The sequence below is a fragment of the Salvia splendens genome, chromosome 14, assembly GCF_004379255.2.
Source record: "Salvia splendens isolate huo1 chromosome 14, SspV2, whole genome shotgun sequence".
In the NCBI taxonomy this organism is placed as follows: domain Eukaryota; kingdom Viridiplantae; phylum Streptophyta; class Magnoliopsida; order Lamiales; family Lamiaceae; genus Salvia; species Salvia splendens.
Genome location: NC_056045.1, coordinates 27584529 through 27601928, shown reverse-complemented (window position 1 = coordinate 27601928; position 17400 = coordinate 27584529). Strand labels below are relative to the sequence as shown.

Here is a 17400-nt window from a genome sequence, read left to right as displayed (position 1 = left end):
GGTGTATCAGTTAAATATATGGGCGGCCCTCGATAATTGATGGGCCCGCACTGTGCATTCCACAAATGTGCAGATAAAAATATTTCAAAAATCGTGGTTTTTAAATCTGGATGCATACGTCATCCCAAGAATTGGCCACGAATTTACGTCTTTAACCCTGCACTTCCACGTGTATCTCTTCATCCCTCGTTTTGAAATTTGATTCAGCTCTACCCCCAAATCCGTCGCACAGCGAGTGTTGAATACATCCCTCCCTCCGTTGTCGGAAATCTGTACATACCTCACTCCATAGTTAAGAATCTATGGCTACTACGATCCATCACATAAACTCTGAACTTTTTTTTTTTGTTTTTTGCTTATTCGGGAAGCATTTCTGGCATCAAATATCTCTCGCTATAGAACCGGGACAAACAAGCTGACGGAGAAGAATTGGCCAAAATCGGCGAAGAATTTAATCGATCGAGCACCTCAGCTTCAACCGCGGTGAAGAAGCGGCAGCGTCGGCTCCGATCGAGGCGAAGAGTGAGAAATCGATGAGGAAGAAGAGATCGCTAAGGTGCAAAAGGAGTTTGAAGATGGTATCTAGCTCCAACGACCGCCGGAGGGAGTGGCGCGGTGGCAGCGGAGGAATGTGAGATGAAACCGAAGAGGAAGAAGGAGTATGGGGGTGTTTTGGTCAACACAGGACATTAAGGCATATTTTTTATAAACTTGTGAACCAAATCATGCTGACTGAACAGACTAATTAAATTATGTATTTGTGGGGCCTACCACCTATATATCTGATCCAGAATTATTTCTGGCATCTGGCAAAAGCAAAAGGCGAACACCTCCTTAGAATCAATACATTGAATACAATCCTCAGTATATATATTTAAAATAAATGATTTCATGATAAAATGGATTATACGAGTTCAGTGCTTATAAAATATGTAGGTACAAAACTTGATCCGTGCGACTTTTGTTTAAATTTTATTGTTTGGGGCTCAATTTTAGACCCCAACCCTCTCAACAAATCCGACCCAAATTATCACAATAATCTTTTTTGAGGGAATTGATTTTTTTTTCTATTTCAGATATATACTCCGTTTTATTAATTTTTTTTCTTTAAGAGGAAGGGGATAAAAATTCTAAATTCAAATATGTACTACTACTATTTATTAAAAAAATTCTTCAATATCCACCATCCAATACAACAATTTTCCATCTTAAACATTGAGGACCCGTTTGATAGTATAGAAAAACCAAGATAAGGTTTTGTATCCATATAATTCCAGTTGTTTGGTACCAAAGATACTTCCGACGGTGCACCGCCGGCTCGATCTATGACCTTGCAATTTCGCTTCTCATCTTCGATGTGCGCGATGGCGTGTGAGGCTGGAATCGGTTGTCTCCGGCGGTAGTGAGGGCGTCTCTCAACTGCCGCCGTCGTAACCTTACCACCGTTGCACCATCCTTTCCTGCTGTCGAGCTTTAAAGCAGTGATATTGCAATTCTAGAAAGCAGTAATAACAACAGCTATGGCTACATATGAATTCTTGACGCGATGAACAATTTATCAATTGTTGTAAGCTTCTTCATACTTGTTTCTTCTTCTAAGTGTGAGGAGTGTGTGCATAAGTAGCCAAGCCCAATAACCAAGAAGAGAAAAAGAGAAGTCCAAGTTCAAACTCGTGAACTAGCCGTTGGGAGTTAGGCTGTTACTTTTTCTGTTTTGTGGCTTTTTCCCTTTTCTTGTTTCAGCCGTGTGAGGCAGTTAGATTAGAGGAGTATATAGTGTGATTCTCAGCTCCTATTGAGGATGATGATCAGTGTAATCTCAGTTGTTTCTTGAATAAGATCCTTCACACTTGAATCACACAACATATTCATAATATTTTGGGTGAAAAATGGTAGATTATATTCAGAATGGGATTTATAATAGACCTTGAATTTGGACTAATAAGTTTGTTAAAATGTGAATTTGGGAGGATGCTGACACCTAGTTCGAGAGGCAGCAGCAAAAAAAAGAAATGTTGCGGCTTCGAGCAAAACATCGAGCAGCAATTGAGGCGGCCACTTGCACAGAAAGAAGATGCTCTTAAGGAGCAAGGAAAGAAGATGGACTGATGCTAAGGAAGATCCTTTGGCAAAGGCTGAAGCTGAGGTTTTGAAACATAGTGCTTGAGCCTGGAAACAAATACATAATCACTTTGTTCTTTTCACGTGATTGTTACATATTTTGGAATGTCAAAATATGGAAAGCATTATCCAAGATACATAATCTTTCCGGTAGGAGCATCTCCAATAGCAATAGGTCAGTCATAGCCTAGCCACAAACTCCTCCTGCCACATCATCAGCACTAAAAACTTCTCCTGCCACGTCATCAGGACAAGCAATAGACTAGCCACAATAAACAAAATTATAAAAAATAAATAATTAACACTCACACAAAATACGAAATTAAATTTACGACACAAATACGGGAAAATTCAATAATAATATTTAATTTTAAAAAAAGTACATTAATTAAAAAAATTACATAATTAAAAAAAAGGTAGATTAAAAAAAATTACATAATTAAAAAAAACTAACGCTGCAGTCCTCCGCGCCCACAACTCTTCAATTAAATCCTTTTGGGGTCGAATATGAGCATTCACTTGACGCGTGTCGGCATGTGCTTGGAGGTGGCCGGCTTCATTGTGAGGTACCCCGCTTCGTACGTTGGGGGCGGCCACGCCGTGGCTTGGACAGGCTTCATTATCGTTGTTGGCCCAACTAGTCAGTTGCACACCTTCATCTTCGACAATCATGTTGTGCATGATAATACAGGCGTACATTATATCAGCAATGCAGTCGACATGCCACAAACGTGTTGGACCTTGCAAATCGCGTATATATAGTGTTTCGAAAATTAAATAAATAAAAAAAAATGGGCTGGCCGATCCCTCGCCGATCGGGAGCCTGCAATGGCGGCCAGCCGACCGGCGAGCGGATCGGTCAGCGCCCGAAAATCGGCGTGCGCTCGCCGATTTTCTCGCCGAATTGCCACTCGCCGCCTGCAATGGTTCGGCGAGCGAACCGGCCAGCGCCGGGAATCGGCTAGCCGGTCCGCTCGCCGCCATTGTGGATGCTCTAAATTTTTGAATTGTTGAATTGATTAAAACATATGCATATTATTAAGAACAATGGCAACAATGTCTTTTCAGTTGTATAATATGATATAATCTTGATAACTATTTTATCTATCCAACAACAATATAAGATCTTCATCTTTTCCCAATCTTGATTTCGGCCCTCATTTCTTATCACGAGTTACATATCTTACTATATTATATTATACTGTTGGATATATATAGGTGCAATAACTTTACCATCCAACTCTTTTTAAAACACTTTACAATTTGGAAAGAATTTAATGCCTAACAATACAGAAATGTTTTTTCCAAAAACAAATTTCTACGTAGAGGTAGAAGACTAGAACTGTGGCAGCTTACATGAAACATATGCAGAGTAAGGAACCAATTCGAATATATTTCTTCCAAACATAGATTCAATTAATTATTTTCAAACAAATGATTAAACTAAAATTTGTAGGGTGTGCCTTGCCAATGCAATAGTGCAACGCAAAGGCGACACTTGAAGACCCAAGTAGCAAGCTACTTTTACGGATCTTCCCCCTCAAAAATAAATTTAATATCGTGTGGACCAGTGGTCCACATATCAGATATTAAACTGATAAGAACAGATACTACACTTGATCTTAGCCAAAAGGCCGAGAAAGGTATGAGTTTTCCAAATATTAGGCCATGATCTTATACCTTGTCTTCTCCACTTCCTTCCTTTGTATATCCAATGTGGGATAAACTCACCAAAATTTAAAAACCAACAACCACCAACACATAATCTAATTTAAAGCTTCTTCTCCTATAAATTACCTCACAACAACTCCGTCTGTTTCTGGTTAATGAAACATAGAATAACATTGGCTCTTAATATTCTAACACATTGATAACAAAACAATTTTTTACCTATGTGATACAATATGGGTCCGTATGAGGAAAACGTTTAATTAATTGGTAGAACATAAGGATCTGTTGAACAAAATTTAGCAGGTTGTTGCAACATATGATGGCTCATTTTGTGAGTTAGGCTCCATTATTTTACATTGATGAATTTTCCTAACATGCATCCTTTAATTTTGATCAAACAAATGATAAACTATAATCGGAGGGGTGCTTTTGCCAGTCTTCCCCCTTAAAATATAAATTTATTATCGTATCTGATATTAAACTGATAAAAGCAGATACTACACTTGATCTTAGCCGAAGGCCGAGAAAGGTATGAGTTTTCTAAATACTGGTCCATTTTCTTATACCCTGTCCTTTCCACTTCCCCATTTGTATTTTCAATGTGGAATAAAACTACCAAATAAAAAAGTTCACGTAACCTCAAAGGGTAAATCTAATCTTAAGTTATTTTTCACCCTTAAATTACAAATTATAACTAACTCCGAGTGTTACTGGATAATGATATACAACTTGATCATTGTGCAATTGTTTGGACTGCATTAGTCACAGACCTAGGTTATATAGACACACAGGTCACAGAAGTCTGAATATTATAAAACACATGGTTTGTCTTTATATGGTGTTGTGGTCGAATACAATAGACCTATAGTTATCTTTATATGGTTTGTCTATCTTTTGCTTTTGGAAAGAACCAACAAAGAAACTAGGAATGAAGTTTATAATCATGTTCAACTCGATACATGAATATTGTAGATAGTACAAAAAAATAAAGAATCAACATAGACATAATGTGGTAGTTGAAGTTGGCGATGAGGTGTGGCAACGGTTGAGGTAAAGACACGGGCGAGCCAACGGGTTCAACCTCTATTTCGCTGCTCGTCGGAGGGCACATATCACTATGTGATATCAGTTTTGACAATATATATATAAAACTGAGAGTATGTTAATGAACTAGATTGTATTTGAGCTATTCTTCCCAAATCATCATCCTAAATTGAGTATTTGAGTATATATATGACCTGAATTCGACATAGGAGATGGATGTCAAGAGTGACATATTTGATAGCAAAATATGTTGTTTGAGCGTGAGTTTTACTTAATATACATGACTTATCAAATTATTATTTCTATGGTATCTATTATCCCACATCGGTATTTTTTTATTAATTGAAAATGTATATAATTGTAACAAATAGAGATTTTGTTGTCGAGCTGTGCAATGAGAGCTTGTGTCCCAAGTGGGGGCATTAAAATAATTAAATTATTTTTTATTAACTTGATTTCTTCTTCGGGCGCGGCCAAAGCACACGCCCGATAGATCGTCCAGAGGCCGATGCTACGCGTTTTTTGATTTTCCTATTTAAACCTCGTTTCTCATTCACTTGTGCATACGAACATATCGCCTCTCTCATTTCGCTCATCTCTCACGATTCTACCTCTCTTGCATACGAAAATGAACCCCGGCGACGACACCAATAGTTCTAGTTCCTCGGAATCAAGTAGTTCGACATCTGAAGCCTTAGATGCAGCCGTTGAAGAGGCCGTGGCGGCATGCTTTGTGGAAATGCAGCGCGAGGCGGCGGCAGCGGTTCAGCACGTCCATAGGCCTATTCGACGTCGGACGTATGTCCCACGCGACCACGCGGCAGCTCACCAACGTCTGATTGAAGACTATTTTGCCGATCGACCACGGTGGGGGCCGACTATTTTCCGCCGCTGGTTTAGAATGTCGCGGTACCTTTTTCTCAGCATTGTGCGGACATTGTCGCCACGTGATGAATACTTCACGTATCGGGAAGACGGCATCGGCAAACCCGGCCTTACACCATTGCAGAAGTGCACGGCTGCAATCCGTCAGTTTGCCTAAGGCACCACGGCGGATATATTCGACGAATACCTCCACGTCGGGGAAACAACAGGCCGCGAGTGCCTGAAGAACTTTTGTAGAGGGCTTGTGGAGGCCTATGGCGACACTTATTTGCCAAGCCGACTGTCACTGATTGCCAGGGTTTGATGCAGATGCACGAGACGGTGCACGGCTTTCCTGGGATGCTAGGGAGCATCGACTGTATGCACTGGCAGTAGAAGAATTGTCCGACAGCTTGGAGAGGCCAATTCACTAGTGGATACAAGGGCAACCACCCGACGATGATCCTCGAAGCCGTCGCTGACCATCGGCTCTGGATCTGGCATGCTTACTTCGGCATAGCCGGGTCGAACAACGACATTAACGTCCTCAACTCATCCACCCTCTTCGCTGAGCAATGTAACGGCAACGGCCCGGCCATCGAGTTCACTGCCAACAAGCGCCAATACCACATGAGGTACTACTTGGCCGATGGCATCAACCCACGGTGGCATGTTTTTGTGAAGACGATCAGCTGCTCAATTGGTGAGAAGAGGGTTTTATTTGAGCAGAAGCAGGAGTCGGCGAGGAAGGATGTCGAGCGGGCATTTGGTGTGCTCCAAACACGGTGGGCAATTGTGAAAGGGCCGGCTCGTTTCTGGTTCAAGGAAGTCATCGCCGATGTCATGTACGCGTGCATAATCATGCACAACATGATAGTCGAGAATGAAGGCAGAAGCATCACTGATTGGAACGAAGATGACAGCGCATCTAGCTCGTCCAGCACGGCGACCGAGCCCCCCGCTAGAGGATTACCGCCTGGCTTCAATGAGGTTCTAGTTAGACAGGCCTCAATGCGCAACCAACAAGACCATGCTCAGCTCAAGAACGACATGGTTGAAGAAGTGTGTGCCCGTAACCACCATCGCTGAGTTTGCGTATTTTTTTTAATTCGTATTGTAATGTATTATTTTTTATAAATGAAATGAATTTTTTTCATATTTTTTGTAGTTATTTAAATATTAAAAAAATACATAGGGCGCGCCATAGGGCGCACCTTAGGGCGCCCCACTGCAGGTGGGGGTAGGAGGATAAAAACTGATGACGTGGAGCGCCTTAGGGCGCCCCACTGCTAATGGCTTAATGATATACTATATTTGTTTAAAATTTATGTAACAACCATTTAAACCAGAGATATTAGCGTCTAACATCATCAAAATTTTCAAAAAATTGTTTATTCCACGAACTTTAAATTTGACATATAATACCACGAACTTAAATGATTGTTGGATTGTTTTCACTAACGATAAAATCCAACTACATTAAAATGAGAGATAATCACGTCTAGCTTCTAAAGACTTTGTAATCATATTACTAGTGGTGACCATAAAGACTTTGTAATCATATTACTAGTGGTGAACATATCTTGTGTGATATAAACAAATGAAACATGACTGAATTTGGTTAATGGTGGGAAAAATTCAATAACTATTAAGTTTGTAATATTATACTACTATACTACTACCAAGTTTACATTTTGTGGAAAAAACTACTACTATACTACTACCAAGTTTACATTTTGTGGAAAAAACAAATTTTTTAAATTTTTTGTGATATGAAGTGCACCATTCCAAACCGGGCCGAACGGATTTTCAGCTGGATTTGGGCCATTCCCAGCAAATCTGTCCTAAAAATATTTTAATCTTTTTGAGTTTATAAATTTCTATATTTAAAGTTGGAGTACTATTTTTATTCAGTGAAATTAAATACTATTTAGTAGGAGTACTATTTTTTTTCAGTGAAATTACCCCTGCAGCAACCTTTTTACCAGCCAATAATACAAATTTCCATTGTATATATAGGTGCAACTAATTTAATACTCTACCATCTATTTTTTTCTAATCAATCTCCTCGTGGAATAATTTGAAAAAAATCATGTTCAAGAATATAGCCATCATAAATTCCATGCCTAATAATACCAACTAAGATATGCTGTATTCAATGGAGGAACTCGAATTTTAAATTTTGTGAAAAAAGTAAAGATTTGACGTATAATCAATTTCCGACGAATTCGAATTTCGCCAAATTCATTAGAAATTAAAATCTCCCAAAATAATTTTATTGCTGCATTTGACTACGAATTTCATTTCTCTTTGCTTCCAATTGGAATTGCAGTTCGACTACTCTGCCTACTAATCTCTCTCTCTCTCTCTCTCTAGAATTGAATAATACGATGGCGCTTAAGGGAATCGGATTCTGATCGGGAGAGTCGGGAATGGCGGTGCTGTTGGTGCTGGCCTTCATAATTGGGGCGATTAGTGTTCTCGCGATCGAGGCGGCAGCGCTGTGGATTTTGATTCGGCGCCTCGATCGCAAAGTCGCGAAGGAAGAAGACAAGACCAAGGCTGCAGGGCCTTCTGCCCTTGAGCTCAGCACCTTCCCCTCCTTATATGACAAGCAGGTCGTAATTCGGTTATTATTGGAATCTCCGTTTTCTTGTACCAGATTCTTGTGTTTGTATCGACCTCTCTGTCTCTATGTGTGAATCTTCGTTTCGGAATTGAAAATTAATAAATTTTGTGTTTTCCTACATTTTGCAATTAGCAATTTTATAGGTGTAAATATTGATTGCTCACGGATCCAGAGGGGAGTTACTTAAGGGGAATTGGGAATTTTGTCCTTGTCTAGTTATCTTGAGTTCTTGACACTATTTGTCATGCTGTGAAAACGAGGTATCATGTTTCCTATGATGTTACATTATGAAAATGAAATTCAGCATTTTGACTTGGGACTTGTTAGTGTACCCGATGCTTGATTATGATTTGCCTAAAAACTTTGGAACATCTCCATAGCCATGCTAAGTTGCTAACATTGACTTAGTTACAAGTTACAACTTATTTATAAAACGAAGGAGTACATAATAACATGTAAAAGAGAATCAAATTCCGGTGCTATGATACTGCTTTAAAGATATTGGTCTTCATTTTTTTGATGTGATTATGTCTCTATTTTCTTTTCATTCTTCATTTTTAATCACGTTTGAAGAGGTGATGGAAAGATTTTCTTATGTATCAGATTATCATGTTTATGCCTGTGTCGTTGCTTCAGTTTTTCAAATTTCTTGTTAAGCTGTTCCCCTGTTCTTATTTCTGGATTACACTTTTGCTTTCAGGGGACCTTATGGATTCTAGAACCAGATAAAATTCCAAAATCTAGGCATGAAGATAAAGTGCCAAAAGAGCATAAGAGAAAAAAAGAAATTTTAGAGGTGACCCCTGTAAGGAAAAATGCAAGAATTAGAGATCATTATCTCGTCCTGATGGAAGCGGATGTTTCCCGTGTGGAGATTCCACTAAGGGGGTGCTCAATTGTTGCTGTTTCTGCTACTGATCTTCCATCAAGAAAATGGTAATTGAGTTTTCCTAAACATTGTTTTCAAATCTTACAAATATCCATATCCTATAGCCTACCCTTCAGGTGGATGGGATGGACTTTAATAACAAAGATAATGACGCAATATTTCTTTTCTCATGAGAAAATCATTCTCATTTGTTTGATCCAACTTTGTTCCAGTTTTTTTTTCTTGCATAATTTATCTTACAGGATTGCTGCCCTACTAGTTCTTATCTTGTTTTGATGGAAATTATTGAATTTATAGTAGTTCACTTTCAAAAGTTATGATTGCCAGGGCGAAAAGGTATCCAATCAAAGTAGAGAGCAAGGATTCAGCTATATATAAAGGATCCAAAATTATTTACCTATATTTGGATACGGCATGGGAGAAGGAGTCCTGGTGTAAAGTCCTTCGCCTTGCTTCCTGCGATGATGGAGAAAAAAATTCATGGTTTTCCAAGCTGACTATGGAGTTTCAGCATTACCTAGCATCACTTAATGCTGGATACCCTTCTTTTATAAAACCTTCAGGAGGTGTTAATGCTGAACCAGTTAATAGGACAGATAAACTTGATAATTCTTCTTCAAGGGTTCGGCACTTTCTGAAGAAACTAGCTAAAAAGGCTTCCAAAAGTGCGCATGACTATAAACCAGCATCAATTTCAGGGCATGAAGAAAGAAAAGTAATTTCAAAGTCCCAAGACATGGTCATGCCTAATGGATCAGCTAAAATTGATACAACAGCGAAACTTCCTAATGCTTATTTTACTGACACTAGCATGACATCATCAGTTTCACCCTCAGAATTATCTGGATTATCTGAGGCAGATTCCAAAGAGAAGTATATTGATGAAGGCACACTGTGCTTGAATATGGTTATTTCACGGCTGTTCTTTGATGCTAAGAACAACTTGCAGCTTAGGAGTTCTTTACACACTCGAATTCAGGTTTTAAAAATTATTTGTTCTTATTTTCAGTGTGCTCTTCTGTGATGATGTGTTGTCTCTCTATGATATGCCATTAAATGTTATCTTCTGTTGTCAAATTGTGACGTTGTTCTTAGAGTGTGAGATTGCTGCATATATTTGTGTTTTTTTTTGCAAATTCTGTTTACAACTTCGCCTCATGTTTTATTAGTAGCATGCACTTGGGATGGGAAGTGCCAGAAAAGCTGTGGTTAGTATAAAACATAGAAGTATGAAGGATTGAGATAGGTTCTTTGTTTCACTGTTGCACATTGCCTTTTTTTTTGTAGAAATAAAATATTTCCTCAATAATCCTAATGTCAGAGTAAGTTGTCTATAAGTTGCTGCAAATGTTCTGGTAATGGATTGGTGGGAATTATGAAGATTGGTTGGTGAAAGAATTAACCATAGTTGCTTTGGAAATACCCCCTTGCTTAATCCTAAAAAAAATCTACATTGTTGTTTGATTATGATGCACCATCTGGTTCTTAACAATGTGATTCTTCTTCTTACTCATCATGTAAATTTCTGTTTAGTTGTTATGCCTCACCTGATTGATAACAAAATGGTGCATCTTGATTCTTCTTCTTACTCATTGTAGACAGTTATGTGCATGATGACTGGCCAAACCAGCTCGTGCTCAACCGTTGCCTAATGATATTTTGGATGAATTAAGCTAATAATTCTTGCCAAAGTTAGTAGCTGGTGAATATAATTAACAAGTACTAAAAGTTACAGTACATTATTCTTTCACTTACTCCATGGAACTTGATTTGCTGATTGAATTGATGCCTTAGCCCATCTCAGGGGATGTCTATTGGCTCAGTACTATTTGGCTTGGATTATTATATTGATCCGAATTTATGGGGATGGACTAAGTATATTGCTGCTTTGAGGCACACAAGCCTCAGTTAGTACTGAACTCAAAACTCAAGCTGCCCAGTGGACAATATTTTTGTTAAATTAGAAATAAAAGTGGTATGTTGATTTCCATGATTAGAGGAGTTTTTTAGCGAATATGTGGGGATTGGAGCTCATTGTGTTAGATTTACTTGCAACATGTTTTACTTGTTTTGTGGTGTACAATACTACAGATTATGTTTTCATAATTTTTTCTCCTTCATAACGCTACAGAAAGCACTATCCAATATGCGAATCCCAAGTTACATTGGTGAAGTCACATGTACAGCTGTGGATCCTGGCACTCTGCCTCCACGAATCCTTGCAATGAGGGTCCTTCCCTCAGATATGAACGAGGTATGGTCCATGGAAATCGATGTTGAGTATTTAGGTGGCATGGTTCTGGACATTATAACAAGGCTTGAGCTTCGAGAATTAGAAGTTGAAGAAGAGAAAACACGGCTCAATGGAAATGGTGATGGTGAGGTCCCCTCTGATCTTCTGGAAGGTTTTGAGTATCTTGGGAAAGAGTTGAAGCTGGGTGAAGAGACAAACACTGAAGGATATCATGATACAGGTGAGATATAACTGTTACTTAATTCATCGATGATAAAGAGATTGTACTTTCTTATATTATGTTTGAATTTGGAAGGTTATGTGCTTGGTCTTTTGTATTGTGAAATTTTATGTATCATGAGTTGCGGAGATTGTACTTTCACATATCTTGTCTTGGATTTTACTCCCTCCGTCCCGCCTTACTTGAGGCGTTTCTTCTAGGCACGTGATTTACAAAAAGTGGTGGTTGTGAGTTAAATGGAGAGAGTATAAAGTAGATAAGTAAATAGCGTATAAAGAAGTAGAGAGAATAAAATAGATAATTGAAGAGGGAGTGAAGTAGAAGAGAGAACAAAGTAAGAGAGATTAAATGTGTTGATTTTTTCCCTAAATGGAAATGACTCAAGTAGTGAGGGACGACCCAAAATGGAATATGACTCAATAAAGTTGGACTGGAGGAGTAATATCTATTGCACAGTGTAGTTTATGGTGATCGAGAACGACTGAAAGACTGTAGAAAGTTGTTACATCTGTTGTGGAATATGATTTTCAGTTTCCTTTGCTCTCATATTAGCATATATTAGGATCTTCTTTTCACCATCAACATCAACCCACCAATATTCCCTTTCATCTCAGTTTAGCTTTATAAATTTGCAGATGATGCTGACAATCCCAGAAACTCTGGGAATTCACCAGCTCAAGGGTCTAAATGGAAGTCAATATTACATTCTATCACGAAACAAGTGTCACAAGTTAGTAAGCACATACTCTGGATTATTTATGTGTTTCACATACTGTAATTGCTGCTGACGTCAATTCCTTAAAGTGGTAATTTGATTGACGTCCTTGCTTTCTGATTGAAATTTCCTTCCGTCCAGGTTATTTTGAAGTAGTTGGTAGTCCTCTATTTTTCACTTGTAGTTGGTAGTCCTCTATTTTTCACTTGAAGTAGTTGGTAGTTGGTAGTCCTCTATTTTTCACTTGTTTTCTTGGAACCTGTCCCACCCAAAATGATGGCAACAAAAAAGCCAAAGAACTGCCAATTTTTACAGCAAGAATATTTTAAGAATCCCAACTGCTATCGGCAAAGGAAGCTTGCCTTTTATTTTTCCTTGAGACTAACTACTTGATTCACATGCCTACTCCCATGGCTTCTCAACACTGACTGATCTAAAAATCCTTCCCTGGTAGATATGTAGTTATGTAGGGACTTTGCATCCCCGTGAATGCATTATTGTACCTGCATATACATGCATGTATGTGTATGTGTGAATTCATGTATAGTAACTCAGATACAGGAACATAATTCTGTGATTGACAAGTGTAGCATAACAATATAATAAGAGAAGATAAACATAATTGAATGGGCCAATGGGGGCAATGCAGAAAAGAATGAGGCTTATTGATATGCCAAACTTGTCAAATATTTTTTCCTAATATTCTCGTCATATCGGTTCTTTCACTAGCTTATGGATATTCTTGTGAGCTTGATGCTGCAACAGTTGCACACATGAAGTTAAAGTAAAAATAAAATTAGCCTGTAGACTGACATGATTATCTGTCATTTTGTTGAAGGTTCCTCTCTCATTGGTGATAAGGATTTCCTCTATTAGTGGGACAATACGGGTGTGCATGAAGCCTCCACCTTCAGATCAGATATGGTTTGTGTTTACTTCGATGCCTGATATTCAATTTAACTTGGATTCATTTGTGGGGGACCACAAAATTACAAATGCTCGCCTAGCTTTGTTTCTGATCAGTCGAATCAAGGTTAGATCCTTTATCTAGAAGTGACTTACCTCACCGAAACATATGCACATTCAACTTTTTATCCTCACTCTTAGACAAATTTATTTTGTTAAAGTTTTAGAAGCTCAGCACACTCTCCTTAATAATCAGTTATGTCAATTTAAATTGATCTTCCCTGCCAACATGTCTCAAAGTTGTGATAAGATGAAAATGCCATCTAGTTTCTCCATCTTTATTAACCAAACTCATCAAACTTAATATGCATTTCTGAGAAACTTCATTTGTTGATAAAGTGGTCATGAAATTTGTTTTTCTTTCTTTTCTTAATTATTCTCTTTGGTTTTGGAAATTGGAAATGTAAATAATGATTGTAAAAGGCATATGCACATTTGCTTTATTAACTTAATAATTATATTTACTTACTATTTCATAATCTGTACGACACTGAAAATTGTGGTCCTTAAATATGACAAGTAATTCAATGTTCCCTTTCGATATTATTTTATATGCATTTATCTGGTTGTATGTCTGTATGAGTATTTTTTTTATGAATTTTAGTAACCTGAGATTGCTGAATTTGCATCTATTTAGACGCCACTGTTGAGATTGCATGGTTGTGGGAGAATTTAAATGAATTTCTCGTGAGTCATTTTCGATGGAATTGTTTAGGATACTCTTTTACCTTTCCTTTTCCTCTAGGAAGTTTGTGCATTGTCTGACTTTTAACTATCTTTTCTGACTCAGCACTGTGGCTGCAACCCACTTTTATGGCTGCACTGAATTTGCAATCTTTCTTTCAGGCAGCAATTCGTGAAACGTTGGTGCTTCCCAACAGTGAGAGTATCATACTTCCTTGGATGTTGGCAGAGAAAGATGATTGGGTCCCCAGGAAAGCTGCCCCTTTTATGTGGTATAAAAACAATCATGATTCTGTTGGTATGAACTCAAGACGAGAAGCACCATCCTTCCAACCTGGGGAATTAGCTCATAATGCTGCATCAAGCCATGGAAATTCTTCTAGGTCAGAAGTCGACTATGAGGTGTCAAAGAATCCGGGTTCTATCCCAGAAGGAACAGGTGAATCCGTAGGCCCCTGTGTATCTTCATCAAGTTCTACGGGCGAGTCAATGTCAAACAGCAGTTCTTCGCAAGATCTTAGAGCCCCTTTACTGAAGGATGAGAAGATGCACGAATCTACCACCAGGAGTATAGAGCCTAGACAGGATACCTGTGTGCATTCTCCATCACGTTTCTTTACAACAGGTGACGATGATATGAATCCAAAAAAAATGGGAACGAAAGAGCGCATGCGTGGATTAGGGAAGAAAGTGGGGGAAAAGCTTGAGGTGAAGAGGCGTAACTTCGAAGAAAGAGGAAGAAGTTTTGTCGAAAGGATGAGGGGACCGTGAGTAAATACTAGTATTTCATTCCTTGTAGTATGTCTCTGCTACTTGCATTATTCTTTTCTCAGGAATCTTTGTGTCCAACATTGTACAAAGTTCCACAAAACCTATATACATAAATAGAAGATATATACTGAAGTCTTAATGCATACAGATTGTTAGTACTTTATCAGTTTGTTGCAATTATCAGATTTTTCAGCAGTGCAATGAAGTGATAAACAGAGGAGGAGTAATGTAATTGTGATATCAGTTGTTTGTGAATGAAGCAAGACATTAAGTATAGTCATAATTATTTTGTTGCATCATTATAAGTTTAGCCTCCTCAAGGTTGTCACTTTGGAGTGAGAATATACATTTTACAGTCATGTGAAGCTACAGAAGCTGAGATTTTCCCTTTGAGCGATTTCCGGGTTTTATGCTGCAAAGAAAGAAACATGACGCATGCGTTTGAGTTTGAGTTTGAGTAATACTATGTGGATGTATCGAGGTTGTTCATACCGCCCACAAGTCTCTTGCATCGACTAGTGCAGTGTGATTAAGGCCGATATCCGACCAGTGAGCAGTGATAGTTGCTTCTGAAGATCCTCTGTTCCACAAAGCAACAGCTACTCTGTTTCTGGTCAGGGCTCCTCCCCACACCTGTTTTATGCCATTACACACAATTACTTGATGAATACAACTGCTACATCAATTCTCTCTACCATTTACCTCTAAATCTACATATTTCTTCAGCTTTTTCCCTTGAATGCCAAGTTTATCTGTTTCCCAAATCAACAGTCAGACAAAGTGTTTTGTTTCCTTACTAAACAAAAACAAAAGTAGTTACAGTTGTAGTTGCTCACCTTGGTTCACAGCAATCACCTCCTTATTGCTTAGAATCTCCACTGTCACTTTGTCCATCGACCGGATATCACACCCAATCAACAGAGGAGCCTATTCTCAAACACACACACACACCACACCACACTCAACAGGTCAAACCACTACTCAGTCACATTCACATCAAATCTCATCACTTACTTTGATCAATGCCCATATGCTGAAATGTGACCGATATTCTTCGCTACTCATCCCTCCATTCCCAACTTCCAACATGTCAGGATCTGTCAACATCATGATCAGTAATAAACAGACAGACTAAATTAAGGAGCTGTCCAGGAAATCTTACCATTCCATCCTCCCGGCCCTGCATACTTCGCCCATCGGTCATTCTGGTCCGCCAGCGAAGTCATACTAGCAAACACACAAGTGGTTATTTCTTGCAATGAAAATTCATTTGCTCACTCAAAATTGATTCAATTCACCTGTTCCAATCATCGCGAATGTCTCCCGTTGTTCGCCAGCTGTTCCCAATAGACTTGGCCCAAGTTGCTGGATCTTCTAACCCCCTTTGAAATTTGAAACTGTGGTAAGATATGAAATGAGAAGTTTGAAACTGTTTACAAAGATGAATACTAACCATTCACACATAGAGTAGAAGATTTTCCTCCCAGAATTCAGCAAAGCCTTTGCCATCACAGGATACCTTCCAAGTAAGTAAATCATTAATCCTTACTCAACCCCAAATTCCAATCACTACAAAACATATCATACCTTTCCTTAGGGCTGATGCCATTGTTGTTACAGTTGTCATACTTCAAGTAATCAACTCCCTGTTTGTGGAAAACAAAGACAAATGATTGATTAACTAAGTCTTGATCCCACCTCCACAATCAATGAACATACCCATGAGGCAAAAGTCTTTGCATCTTGCTCTTCATATCCCAGTGATCCAGGCATTTGCTTGCTGCATGTTTGATTTCTGCAATAGTGATGAAGCAATCCATTTCTTGATTTCCTTTTTTCTTTGTGATGCATATGAAGAAGGGAGAGGTGATGAATTACCCAGCATCTGAGTAAATCCCAAGCTTTAGTCCCTTCCCATGAACATAATCTGCCAGTGCTTTGATTCCAGAAGGAAATTTTGAGGCTTTTGCAACTAAGTTTCCCTGCATTAAACACATACATACTCCACATATCAAGAAAAGCTATTTGTTTCAAGATACTACCTATGTTAATGAACATGGATAATGGGCACAAGCACCTGAGCATCTCTGTTTAGTTCAGCCCAGCAATCATCTGAAAATCACAAAGCTTATATTTAGAGGGAAACAATATATCAATGAAGATTGATAGAATATAAAAGTGAATGTTAATTTACCAAGATTTATATACTTGTAGCCAAGAGCAGCAAGGCCAGATGACACCATTGCATCAGCTGTTGAAGAAACAATTAAAAAAATGTGTGATTGAAAAAGAAAAGACTATTTGGATGTCACCTGTTTCCTTAATCAAACTCTCTTGAATGTCACAGCTAAAATGGTTCCAGCTGTTCCATCTTGAAGATCAAAAGCATAAAAAAGAGATGAATGATTAATTAAATAAAAAAGAAGAAATCCAGATAATGAATGAAAATTACCCCATCTGAGGAGTTCTAGCTAGCCCATTTTCAAGGGCAGAAATGGGATTGAAGCAGAAAGACAATAGTAATAGCAGAGTCAGCATATTGCAAGACATTTGTGAGAGTGATGGATTGAGT

The 17400-nt window shown here is 38.5% G+C and overlaps 2 protein-coding genes, 1 non-coding gene and 1 pseudogene across 4 annotated transcripts; 1 reads left to right on the top strand and 3 right to left on the bottom strand.

Annotated features, from left to right (window-relative positions):
• Nucleotides 1-3573: 3573 nt before the first annotated feature.
• LOC121766202 lies at nt 3574-3768 on the bottom strand. Its single transcript, XR_006042937.1, has one exon. It is a non-coding gene; the product is annotated as a U2 spliceosomal RNA (small nuclear RNA).
• A 442-nt stretch (nt 3769-4210) lies between these two features.
• LOC121766226 lies at nt 4211-4325 on the bottom strand (annotated as a pseudogene).
• A 3447-nt stretch (nt 4326-7772) lies between these two features.
• Nucleotides 7773-14986, top strand: LOC121764867 (testis-expressed protein 2-like). 2 transcript variants are annotated; one of them, XM_042160890.1, is made up of 8 exons: nt 7773-7893; nt 8077-8318; nt 9030-9265; nt 9546-10197; nt 11350-11692; nt 12328-12422; nt 13246-13440; nt 14220-14986. In XM_042160890.1, exons 2-8 carry the CDS (start codon nt 8133-8135, stop codon nt 14826-14828), a joined length of 2316 nt encoding a protein of 771 aa, XP_042016824.1. In that variant the 5' UTR covers nt 7773-7893; nt 8077-8132; the 3' UTR covers nt 14829-14986. The 2 variants fall into 2 exon arrangements, with proteins under 2 accessions (XP_042016824.1, XP_042016823.1); XM_042160889.1 differs by lacking the exon at nt 7773-7893 and having other exon boundaries at nt 7911-8318.
• Nucleotides 14987-15100: 114 nt separating this feature from the next.
• Nucleotides 15101-17386, bottom strand: LOC121764868 (alpha-galactosidase-like). Its single transcript, XM_042160891.1, has 15 exons — nt 17281-17386; nt 17141-17199; nt 17023-17079; nt 16906-16940; nt 16707-16810; nt 16548-16623; nt 16416-16474; nt 16282-16347; nt 16127-16210; nt 15991-16055; nt 15843-15925; nt 15665-15755; nt 15531-15580; nt 15321-15461; nt 15101-15240 (listed from the first exon to the last, which is right to left on the bottom strand). The coding sequence occupies exons 1-15, from the start codon at nt 17376-17378 to the stop codon at nt 15154-15156; spliced, it is 1155 nt and encodes a 384-aa protein (XP_042016825.1). The 5' UTR covers nt 17379-17386; the 3' UTR covers nt 15101-15153.
• Between the last annotated feature and the right edge of the window lie 14 nt (nt 17387-17400).

Excerpts from the sequence above, each read along its gene's own strand:
- LOC121764867 (XM_042160890.1), top strand. The coding sequence starts at position 8,133 with ATGGCGGTGCTGTTGGTGCTGGCCTTCATAATTGGGGCGATTAGTGTT. Across the intron at positions 9,266-9,545 it reads GATCTTCCATCAAGAAAATG|GGCGAAAAGGTATCCAATCA; the intron begins GTAATTGAGTTT and ends TATGATTGCCAG. Across the intron at positions 10,198-11,349 it reads CTTTACACACTCGAATTCAG|AAAGCACTATCCAATATGCG; the intron begins GTTTTAAAAATT and ends ATAACGCTACAG.
- LOC121764868 (XM_042160891.1), bottom strand. The coding sequence starts at position 17,378 with ATGTCTTGCAATATGCTGACTCTGCTATTACTATTGTCTTTCTGCTTC. Across the intron at positions 16,056-16,126 it reads ATTCGCGATGATTGGAACAG|TATGACTTCGCTGGCGGACC; the intron begins GTGAATTGAATC and ends TGTGTTTGCTAG. Across the intron at positions 15,756-15,842 it reads GCATATGGGCATTGATCAAA|GCTCCTCTGTTGATTGGGTG; the intron begins GTAAGTGATGAG and ends GTTTGAGAATAG.